At 53.6% G+C, this 10,576-nt stretch overlaps 2 protein-coding genes across 11 annotated transcripts in view; one reads left to right on the top strand and one right to left on the bottom strand.

The window, feature by feature from the left end:
* FBH1 (F-box DNA helicase 1) overlaps positions 1 to 1,810 on the top strand; it is a 39,661-nt gene extending 37,851 nt beyond the window's left edge. For all 3 annotated transcript variants that reach the window (XM_035903882.1, XM_035903881.1, XM_035903883.1), the window contains 2 exons: positions 522 to 656; positions 1,519 to 1,810. In XM_035903882.1, coding sequence (XP_035759775.1) covers positions 522 to 656; positions 1,519 to 1,638 — 255 coding nt within the window. In that variant the 3' untranslated portion in view covers positions 1,639 to 1,810. The remainder of the gene's footprint in view (positions 1 to 521; positions 657 to 1,518) is intronic.
* The window catches only part of IL15RA (interleukin 15 receptor subunit alpha), an 18,182-nt gene extending 8,434 nt beyond the window's left edge, over positions 1 to 9,748 (bottom strand). Inside the window, exons 1-7 of one of the 8 annotated variants that reach the window (XR_004843277.1) lie at positions 9,260 to 9,735; positions 6,086 to 6,286; positions 5,480 to 5,557; positions 4,979 to 5,203; positions 4,767 to 4,796; positions 2,792 to 4,294; positions 695 to 1,327 (exon numbers count right to left, since the gene is read on the bottom strand). Coding sequence is in view for 3 of the 8 variants with exons in the window: in XM_035903890.1 (XP_035759783.1) it covers positions 4,113 to 4,294; positions 4,767 to 4,796; positions 4,979 to 5,203; positions 5,480 to 5,557; positions 6,086 to 6,286; position 9,260 (717 nt within the window). In the remaining 5 variants the exon portion in view is untranslated. Of the gene's footprint in view, positions 1 to 694; positions 1,328 to 1,801; positions 4,295 to 4,417; positions 4,473 to 4,763; positions 4,797 to 4,978; positions 5,204 to 5,479; positions 5,558 to 6,085; positions 6,287 to 9,259 lie in introns of those variants that run through there. The other 7 variants (XR_004843279.1, XR_004843278.1, XR_004843281.1 and 4 more) reach the window with 7 other exon arrangements.
* Between the last annotated feature and the right edge of the window lie 828 nt (positions 9,749 to 10,576).

Below are 10,576 nucleotides of genomic sequence, written 5' to 3'. Positions count from 1 at the left end.
CATGTCGATGCCCTGGCTTGTGCTGGCGTAGACCAGAATAGCCAAGGTCACATTTTCTCCTCAGTTCATGCTGATGTTCATTCACCATGATTTCCCTGCTCACTGCAGGGGGGTTGGACTAGATGACCTCTAGGGGTCCCTTCCAACCCAAAACATTCTATGATTCTATGATTTCAGCAGCAAGACACGAGGTTGCAGCGGGTTTTTTTCCCACAGTCCTTGCATTTGGGTGTTGTCTTCCACAGATCCTGACTTCTTATCTCCGTGTGCATGTGGAGGTTCCCTTTTCTCTGTCTGCAGTGGTTGCTAGCTCTAACTTCACTTCCTTCCTCACGACCTGCTGCTGCCTTCTGCTTGGCTTTTGTTGTCACCAGGGGTTTTCTTGGTTGTTTTATTTTTTTAAAAAACCACCATGTCGCAAGTCACTTCCCAGTGAAAAAAAAAAAAACCAAACCAAACCGCCTGTTCCAGTATCTCACCTCTCTCTGAGTATTGTTGTTCCTTTTTTTCTTGTTTCTTAGGAACATTTCCTTCGGGTGGAGCTGACGAGCGAGGCTTCGAAGGACGGGGCTGCCCTCACTTGTTCTGTGCCGCGGTGCAAGGCAACGCTGCAATCCGGCTCCTGGCTGGTTGTGAAGAAGCTCCCTTTGACTCATGTACGTCCCCTCCCTGGGCCTTTGAGATCACAGCTCTGAATCGGGAGCCTCCACGAGCTGCCCCAGTCGCTGGAGAGGTGGCTGTGCTCTGTCACTGTTCTGAGCTGTCACTCCGGAGAGGGACAACCTCAGCGCTGAGCTTCAGTGGCAGTTCCCGAGCAGGGAACGTCCCCGAGCTGGATCTCATGTCCACAGCTCCTCAGCCCTTTGCTTCTGCTCACAGCCCCAGCTCATAACTGAGGGACGACTTCCTGACCGCATGATTCAGGGTGGCGGTGCAGTTCCTGCAGATCCACTCCAGCCTTGACCTCTCTTCTGAGACTAATTGTGGTCTCAGATGGGGCTGGTTTGGGGTTTTTGTTGCATCAGATCTCATTTCTGACTCTCAGAGCCTCTGCCGAAGCCATCGAACGTGGTTGGCAGTTCTCTGGAAGTGACAAATATGCCTTTTGGGTCCAGTTTTCACTTCAGTCCCACCTTCTGGCTTGGGGGTTGATCCTTGCCCAGAAGGCGCGGTGAAGGCCGAGTTGCCTGAGCGCTGGGATCTGCAAGCACGTAGTAAATCTGGTGGAGCTCCATGTCCACAACAAGAGATAGCGGCTGGCTCGGAGCCTTCAGCAGGGGACACGAGTGCTGAGGTGGGCAAAGCCTCATCCTTCACCGGCAAAAACCTGCACAGGGACGTTTTGGTTGTTGCAGTTATTAAACAAGCTGTCTCGTAAGGGCTTTCCTTGCAAGGGAAGTGGCAGGAGATGCTTTGGGCGCATCATTGCTCTCTTCCCTGGATGTGAGGAGGTTGCGTCCGAGGTTGGAAGCCTTCTTCCAGCCTTCCTCTTTTCTCACATTTCTCTTTTTCCCGCAGAGCAACGGCAGCAGGGACGCGGGTGGCTACCTTTGCCACGCTTGCACGCGGCAACGCTTTGGCTCTCTGACGCCGCTCGTCTTCATCCCAGCGCTTCAGGAGCAGCCCACCCAGCACTAACGAAGCCCTCCAGCTCCCCAGAGCCCTCGCTGCGCCCCGGAGCCATCCTGGGCACAGGACAAGGCCTTGTTGTCACATCCCAGCTCCAAAATCAGGTGGATATTGGAGCGGGATTTCAGACCAGCTCTGAGAGGAACCCTCCAAGCTCTCGGCAAGGAGGTGTGAGACCTGTTCTCAAGCCTTGCCTTGCCCACCAGGAGCTGGTCGGCACGGCCTGCATCACTGCACAGAAGAATATGCACTATATATATGCACTATATATGCACTGTATCGGACAGGACGGCTTTTTTTCTGAGCATTACTCAGGTTCCCCTGTCACCAGGTAAAAAACCTCTAATGACCAAACTGCCAGGGTATCCCTGCTTATTCCATCGTGTCACACCTCAGTGAAATCCCTCTGACCCGCTTGGAAGAAGAGGAAATGCAACGTTGAAAAGTATCTGAAGAAACACTTTATTCCTAGAAATGGACTTTTTCCTGGCACCTCTTTTAATGGACAAAAACTGTCAGCTCTGGGAGGAAGTCGTTAGTCTCTCCCAGCTGAATTAGTTTTCCTTACTTGTAGCAGAGGGGTTTCCCCAGACTCTGTTTCCCTTCTTCCTGCAGCAAACCCTAACTCTGAGACGAACTGGAGAGCGTTTTTAATGCTGAAATTAAATTTGTAACAAACAAACAAACAAAAAAGCCTTAATGCTTCCTTTTTCTCTCTTCCCTTCTGTTAAGAAGCTGTCCTGGGTTGCATTCATTTACCAGCCATCGCAGTAGCAATGGGGCAAGCAGCGTGGTGGTCTTGCCAGATTGGTGTCTTCTCCCTTTGAAGACACCATGGCTCATTGTCCCAGAGCCCGTGTCATGCGGAGATCAAAACCAATTTTAGAAGAGATCTGCTCTTGGACATGGACCTGGAGCCGTGAGCCTTGCCTGCTGGAGGAAGCTCGTGCATCCTGTTGATTTCCGCGGTTATTCATTGAACAGTAGCTGCTTTGCTGGCTCACCTTTCACTTTTGAAGCATTGACTCCAGAAAGGCTTTCCCTGTTCTGCTCACCTAAGCGCGAGCAGAAGTTCGCTCAAGACTTTGGAATGTTGGATGTAACCGCAAAGCTCGGTGCAGACTTTGGACCAGGCACCTCCAGCGACCCCTTCCAGCCTCACCTGCTTTCCAACCGTCCCATGGTACGTTGGGAAGAGACAGTGCCGCTGCAGGAGGGTTTGGTCCGTCACACATCCAAAGCGTTGCTTCCTCCAGCTCCAGTGGTCCAGAGCAGCAGCACAAACAGGAGGACAAGACCCAGCAGTGAGGAAAGGATGTGGAAATTAAGTCATTAGATACCTACTGGTTTCCAGCTGACTGCTAAAACCCCTTTTGCCATCCAGCCTGAGCGATGGCGGCTGCCACCTTGCCATCACCTTTCGCCTCTGGAGGACAGCAATGCTGGTGGCCAGCGAGCCCTTGCTGCTGCAAGAGACGGATTTCACCCAACCCAGCTGCCGTCTGTCCCCGCTGTCCTCCCCACCATCGCAGCTGCCGAGGTGCCCAACCAGACAAAAAAAATCAACTGCTGTGTATGCATTATTTTATACACAATATATACACATTATTTTATATATAATAATATATACACATTTATACATAAAACAGCGCCAGTATAAAGCTGCCTGTTCTATAGCAAGTGGGAAACGAGTGGATAACAACTGGTGATGGACAAAAGGAAAACGTGCAAAAGAAAATAATTCCTCGGTCATGTTATTGCCTTCAGTCTTTGGTAGTGTCTACAGTGAAATCGCTCCTGCCGGCGGCACCCGGGGTCGGCGCCGAAAGTGCCTCCGAAGGATCCCTGAGCTGTGTACGAGCACCGGCCCTCTGCAACCGCAGCAGGATGGCACCGGCACCCTTCGCTGCGGTTGTGGGTTCCCCGGCAAATGGCTGAAAGAGAGCAGGAAGGGGGTAAGGACGCAGCGTGGCTGGGTCGCTCGCTCTCCGTCTGGTCACCACTTTCTGGTTTCTGGGGCAATTTGGGGGCAAAACTGCTCTAGGAAAGGGGCTGGTGTGCAGCTGGCCCAACTCTGGCCTTGCTGCTGACCAGGGGACAGGAGCTACTTGGGGCAGGGCAGCCCAGCTTCACCCCCAGCACCCAAACCCCCTCCCCTGCACCTCAAACACCCTCCGCTGGGGCAGGCAGCCCCCAGCCCGCTCCCTGCCACCCACCAGCACCCACGGGACTACCTCCTCTGAATTCTGGCTCCCGACACAGAACACCCACCACCACGCCACCCTGGGGTGCTCACAGGGCTCACCCACCCCCCGTTCAGCCACATGATGGGGCACCCACGCACCTTTGGGTGCTGGAGCAGTCTCATCCATGAGAATGGCTCGGTCAGGCTGGGAAGAGCAGCCACGTGTCCCTGGGGCGAGGATGCTCCACGTGGAGGGCGGCTGAGGACAGGGATATGCTCTGCCACACGCCGCTGCCGCTCAGGGAAGTGTCTGGCTTTCCATCCAAGCCCCAAGAATCCTCCGGGCTGGTGGGTGCACCGAGTTGCCCGGTGGTGGGTGCTCAGCCCATGGGGAAGATGCCGGGCGGCAACATCTCCTCGTTCTCAGCAGCGGGAGCCACCATGGGTATGGCCACCACCCTGTAGTCCTGCCTCGCACGCCTGTGGAGGAGAGAGGAGCGTCACCGGCGCCCAAAGGGCTTTCCCTGGCTTTCAGGAAAGCACAGAGGCCGAGGACAACTCATCACAAGGGTGGAAAGACCCCACGAGGCTCGGCACACTTACATTTTCATCCTCCTGCAGCAGCAGGCCACGGCACCGGCAACCACCACCACCACCACCAGGAACACTGCAGGGGACACACAGCAGCCGATGAGCATCTTCCAACGCGCGGCCAAGGGCACAGCCCGGCTCAGACAAAACAGCTCCCCAAAAGAGCCAAAACCACTTTGTGCGCATTCGCAAGGTGCCCTCCCCGCCCAGGGAGGAAATTTGGGTGCTGCATCCTTCCCCCCTTAGAGTTATTGCCCACAGCATAAACGTCCCACAGCCCCGAGGAGGGCTTTTAAGCTAAAAAATAAAGAAAAGAAAGCGCCTCCTCTCCTTGCCAAATTAAGCTTTTTGCCCAGCTTACCAATGAAGGAGGCCAGGGTCTGGATGGAAACTGGAAAAGAAAAGAGAAATGGAGATTTTTAGCTGCAAAGCCAGGAAAGGGGGGGATGCTGGGGGGGGACCCTCACTGAAAAGGGGGTTGGAGAGAAGGGAAAAATGCATTGAAAAAGGAAAAGAGCCTTTGCTGGTTGAAGCACAGCCCAGTTGCTATCTCCCCCAGAGAGGCAGCCTGACCTGTGGCATGGTCCAGGGGGGCAGCAGGCAGTGGGCTTGTCCCCAGGGCTGTCCCCTCTCCCAGCGTGGATGTCTCCAGTGGTGGGGGCATCTCTGGTGGCGCGGATGTCTCTGGTGATGGCCCATCGGGTGGTGGTGGCACGGGTGACCAGCCGTCAGCTCCTGACAGCCCAGGCGTTCCTGCTGGAGAGGGACTGGAGGTTGGGCTGGCAACGGTGGTTCCTGCTGGGTAAAATGGTGTAGAACCTTTTAATTTAGAATATTAAAAGGCATGCTCCAGGTACCACCATTATTTCAGTGCTCAGCTTTGGGCAGGTCGTGGCAAGGACCATACGGTCCATCCAGCGGCTACAAAACAGCATCATTTCAGGCAATTAAATTAATTTGATCACGCAATTGAAATATTTTGCTTTCCACACCATGGTGGTTGTGGTTTTACCATGGCCGCAATCACAGCAGCCCCAAACCAACCCCTGCGGGATGCGTTTGCCCCTTCCTCACCCCTCTGGGTCGTCGTCTCGGTGTGCGGTGTGGTCGGGAGCTCAGGGTTGGGAGGTAGTGGAGGTAGAGCTGGATCCCCTTTGGGAAGACACAACACAGAGACACCGTCAATGGCAGCACCCATGCCACCCCTCATCCTCCTCTGCCACACCGGTGATGGAGGTTTCACAGAATCACAGAATCGCAAGGGTTGGAAGGGACCTCAGGAGATCATCTAGTCCAACCCCCCTGCTCAAGCATGTTCTCCTAGAGCATGTTACCCAGGACTTTGTCCAGGCAGGCTTTGAATATCTCCAGAGAAGGAGACTCCACAGCCCCCCTCCAGGCTGAACAAGCCCAGCTCCCCCAGCTTTTCCTCGTAGGGGAGATGCTCCAGTCCCCTCATCATCCTTGTTGCCCTCCCCTGGACTCTCCCTAGGAGTTCCTCATCTTTCTTGAACTGGGGAGCCCAGAACTGGACCCAGTGCTCCAGGTGGGGTCTCCCTAGGGCAGAGCAGAGGGGGAGGAGAACCTCCCTCGCTCTGCTGGCCACGCTCCTCTTGATGCACCCCAGGATCCCCCCCTCCCTGGTCCCCATGGTGTCCCGGCTGCCGAGCGAGGGCTTACGGATGCATTGCAGCGTGGTGTTGGTCCAGTTGGGCTTGGTGGAGCCGTCAGGGAGGATGCATTGGATAAGGTTGGAGGTACCGGCTTTGCGCTTGTAGCCCGGGTTGCAGGTGTAGCGCAGGCAGGTGTTGAGCAGCGTGTTGTTGCCCACCTCGATGTGCGCGTTGGCCACGTCCTTGGGGCGGTTGCATCGCGCTGGCACTGAGCGAGGGGGGCACAAAAAAAAAAAAAAAAAAAAAAAAGATGAAGATCACAACAGGGAAGTTAGGCACCCTCTGGCCCCGGCTCGCTGTGCTGAACAGCACCCAAAGGGGTCAAATCCTGCCAGAGGGGGTGGGTATTGGTGCTGCCCCGGGGCTGGGAGAGCCTCAATCCAGCCTGCAAAAGGCGGCGGTGAGATGGCTGTGCCTGTGCATGGGGGATGGAGAAGGGCAAAGCCCCATTTCCAGCACGTTTGTGGTCACTTGTAGCAGCTCTTCCGGCTGATGAAGCTTTTTCGCAGAATTTCAGCCCCCTGCAGGGACCATCCCAGGACGACAGCCCTGGTACAATCCCACCACCAGCTGCTGCATTTTGGCTGGGCTTGCCACCCCCTTTTTTCTCTGCTCATTTTGCAGCTGGACGTGAAAAATTCCAGGTGCTGCATGAGTCCTCCAGCCGCTTTCTGGGGTTTTGTCCTGCCGGAGGCTACAGACTGCAGCCCCAGAGGCGGCTCAAATCTGGGGATAACGTGGGAGGGCAATGGGGCAGTGATGAGCTACGCGTTACGGCTTTTCTTATCCACAGAACAGCACGTGCTTCCCCTTTGGCCCTGATTTGAGGTTGGTTTCGCAAGGGGGTGTTACAATTTCACTTCTTTTCCTGGTATAATGGAGAAAGTTTCTTGGTTGCCCCAAGACCGTACCCACGCCTGGACCCCTGCCGCAGCGTGGGAACAGCTCAGCCCTGCCCCCGCTGCCAGCTCCTGTCCCCCCAACCCCGTGAGCTGCTGTGGAGAGGTGATGTTCCAGCGCCGGGATGGAGAGTTGCACAGCGGGAATAAAGCATATATAATATAAATATATATTTATAAATAAATATAAATATACAGCTAGGCTGGAGTGGTCCACAGCTGGGATGGAGCGATGCATGGCCAGGATGTGATGTATGGCCAGGATGGAGCAATGTATGGCCGGGACGGAGCTATGTATGGCTGGGATGGAGCGATGCATGGCTGGGATGTGAGGTATGACCGGAATGGAGTGATGTATGGCTGGGATGGAGCGATGTATGGCCAGGATGGAGCAATGCACAGCTGGGATGTGATGTATGGCTGGAATGGAGCGATGTATGGCCAGGATGGAGCAATGCACAGCTGGGATGTGATGTATGGCTGGAATGGAGCGATGTATGGCCAGGATGGAGCAATGCACAGCTGGGATGTGATGTATGGCTGGAATGGAGTGATGTATGGCCAGGATGGAGCAATGCACAGCTGGGATGTGATGTATGCTTGGGATGGAGCAATGTATAGCCAGGATGGAGCGATGCATGGCTGGGATGGAGCGATGCATGGCCGGGATGTGATGCACAGCATGGATTAATTGATGCCTGGGATGGATGGATGGAGCAATGCCTCACTGGGATGGAGCGGTGCCCAGCCAGGTTGATGCACATTTGGTACGGAGGGATGGACGGTTGGGCTGGGAGCAGGATGGTGATGGGAGCAGCTGGGGATGGGAGTGCAATGGCAGTGGGGACAGGAGCACAACAGGGATGGGAATGTGATGGCAGTGGGGACAAGAGCACGATGGGGACAAGAGCACGATGGAGACAGGAGCACAATGGAGACGGGAGCATAGAATCACAGAATCATTAAGGCGCAGCCCCTTCCAGTGCCTGACAGCCCCAAGGGGAAGGAATTGTTCCCCATGGCCAACCTCACCCTGCCCTGGCACAACTTGAGGCCATGATGGTGACGGGGACAAGGAGCACAGTGGCAGTGGGGACAGGAACACAACACGCTCCCCCAGGCACCTGAAACACCCAGAGATAAAAATCTCCTTAATCTTAGAAGGAAATCTCCTGCCCCAATTTGTTATGTATTCCCGGAACACCCCAAGGGCATCTGCTCTGGTGCTCGGGTGGGTCCGTGCTGTGTCCCCCAGCACCAGGACACCCCGAAGAGCTGCAGCCGCTGTGCCCAGAGGACATGAGGGATGCGGCAGCCACACGTGCTGAGCACGTTGGTTCTCAGCCTCCTCTCAAAGCGGCAGTGAAATTTCTGGGAGCATTTCAAAGAAACGCCATGGGCTGGTTCACAATGTCCTCACACATCACCAGACCTGAAGCTGTGCCAGAAAATAAATTAAAAGCCCTCCCAGTGCCAAGACAACCTGTAGCCATATCTAAAAAGGGAGCACAGCAAGAAATCCAGTGGGAAACATCAAAAATATCTGGGAATAACAGAGACCTGTGAGTCCTGCTTATGCCTTTCAGCTTTTAAACCTGACCTCATCATCCTAATCCCACCAAAGCACTTTTTTCCCCAGACTGTAAAATAATCTCCTCTTCCAAAAGACACCCAAGTCCTTTGACGGCAGGACCCCAGCCTCTCTGCTCTCCAGGATCACGACGCTGGTGTTTTGCCCCATCGCTGCACAGAGATGAGAAAAAACACGTGCCAAGGGGGAAAAGGGGAGGAAATCCTTGAGGTTTCATGTTTCCAGCCCTGCTGCAGCCCTGGAGATGCGTGGCCAAGATTTAGGCTTTCTTTTATACCTTGGCAGTGAATTGGAAATGGTGAAAAACACGGAGGGATGGGGAGAGCCGTGACCGTGATCATAGAATCATAGAATCATAGAATGTTTTGGGTGGGAAGGGACCCCTAGAGCTCACCCAGCCCAACCCCCTGCAGGAGCAGGGACACCGCTAACCAGATCAGGTTGCTCACAGCCCCGGCCAACCTGGCCTGGAATGGTCCCAGGGATGGGGCCTCCACCACCTCTCTGGGCAACCTGTTCCAGTGTTTCACCACCCTCATTGTAAAGAATTTCTTCCTTATATCTAGTCTAAACCTCCCCTGGTTTAGTTTAAAGCCATCCCCCCTTGTCCTGACACAGCTGGCCCTACTAAAAAGCTCTTGCTTCCAAGCGAGGAGATCTGCAGTACCTCCAAGCCTCTCCCCTCTCTTACTTGCTTTTTTTTATTGAAGCAGACTGATAAAATTCCCTGGATCTGGGCACTGCTGGCGAGTTGCACGCAGATTAAAAATAACATATGTCTTCTGTTTTCCTGTTTAATTCCAGGAAAGATTCTCCCAGGAGGGCCAAAAGCATCTCTGCGTTTGTCTCCGCTCCCTTTGAGCTTTGCCGGTTGAGTCCCAAGCGCTGGAAGACTCATCGTATCGGTAGCCAACCTCCAAAATGAGTCACGGTGCCACGTACCAGCCTTCTTGGCAAAATACCTCTGGCTGCCGAATTTGCACCCAAATTTCATGCATCCTGCTGATATTAAATCTCCAGGTTGAAACGCTTGCACAACATTCGGGTGGGTTTGGGGTTTTTTTTTTATTTGGATGATTAATTCATGTTTCCACTTGGCTTTTTGGCATTCTCTGCCAGTGATCTCAAATGACACCGGTGAGGGTGAGCTCATTCCGGCGTGTCAGGAATCCTGCAGACTGGGAATCCACACTGGAAAAACTTTATTATTTTTTTATATATATAAACCAAAAAAAAATTAGTTTTCTTATGATCAGCAAAAGGGCCGGAGCGGGACTAGTTTTCTGTGAACTGTTTAAAAACCGTAAGCCAAAAAAATAGTGGAGAAAAGAGATATTTCAGAAGCCTGCGCCCAAGACTGGAGTCTTCACAAGAAATGCCAAAATCCCAGAAAAAAATTAAAACTTTTCTCATTCCACTGAAGAACATTCACCATCGATTGGTTGTGCCAGGGATGGAAAGCAGGAGAGGATGTGATGCCCAGCATGAGCAGCCAGTACCAGAGGGCTGATCCAGCAGCCGAATTAAAAGCAGTAAATATTATTCCTGTTCTCTAACATCCCAGATAACCACGTTTTCTGCCCCAAACGATGGTCCTGATTGCATCACCGCTACCAGGAACATTATCTGCAGGTCTGGGGCTGGGCCGTTGGAGGGGTATCACCTTCAGGAAAAGCTATTTTCAGCCTGTTTCTAAATACATCTGCTTTATTTTTGCTGCTGGAGTAATTTTATAGCCCTCGCTGGACTTGCCAGCTCCCCAGAAATAGGAATAAATTCATTTTCTAGGGCATTGCAGCTTCATCAGCAGACAGGAGCTTGGAGAAGGGAGAGAGCTAAAGCTGTCCCGAACCTCTGCAATCCCTTCCAGCCTTATTTCCCGTGCTTCCATGCAAACCCTTCACACTTTTCAGTTAATTAAATATTTCCTGATGGCCTTGCCACCATCGCCACCAGCAGCTTCCCCGGGCTGTCCGCGTCGCCAGCTCCTCCACCATCTGTGCTAAGC

The sequence above is a fragment of the Egretta garzetta genome, unplaced genomic scaffold (genome assembly GCF_000687185.1).
Source record: "Egretta garzetta isolate BGI_Z169 unplaced genomic scaffold, ASM68718v1 scaffold260, whole genome shotgun sequence".
Lineage (NCBI taxonomy): Eukaryota > Metazoa > Chordata > Aves > Pelecaniformes > Ardeidae > Egretta > Egretta garzetta.
The sequence above is the reverse complement of the archived record's forward strand: the minus strand, read 5'-3'. Positions and strand labels throughout refer to the sequence as shown.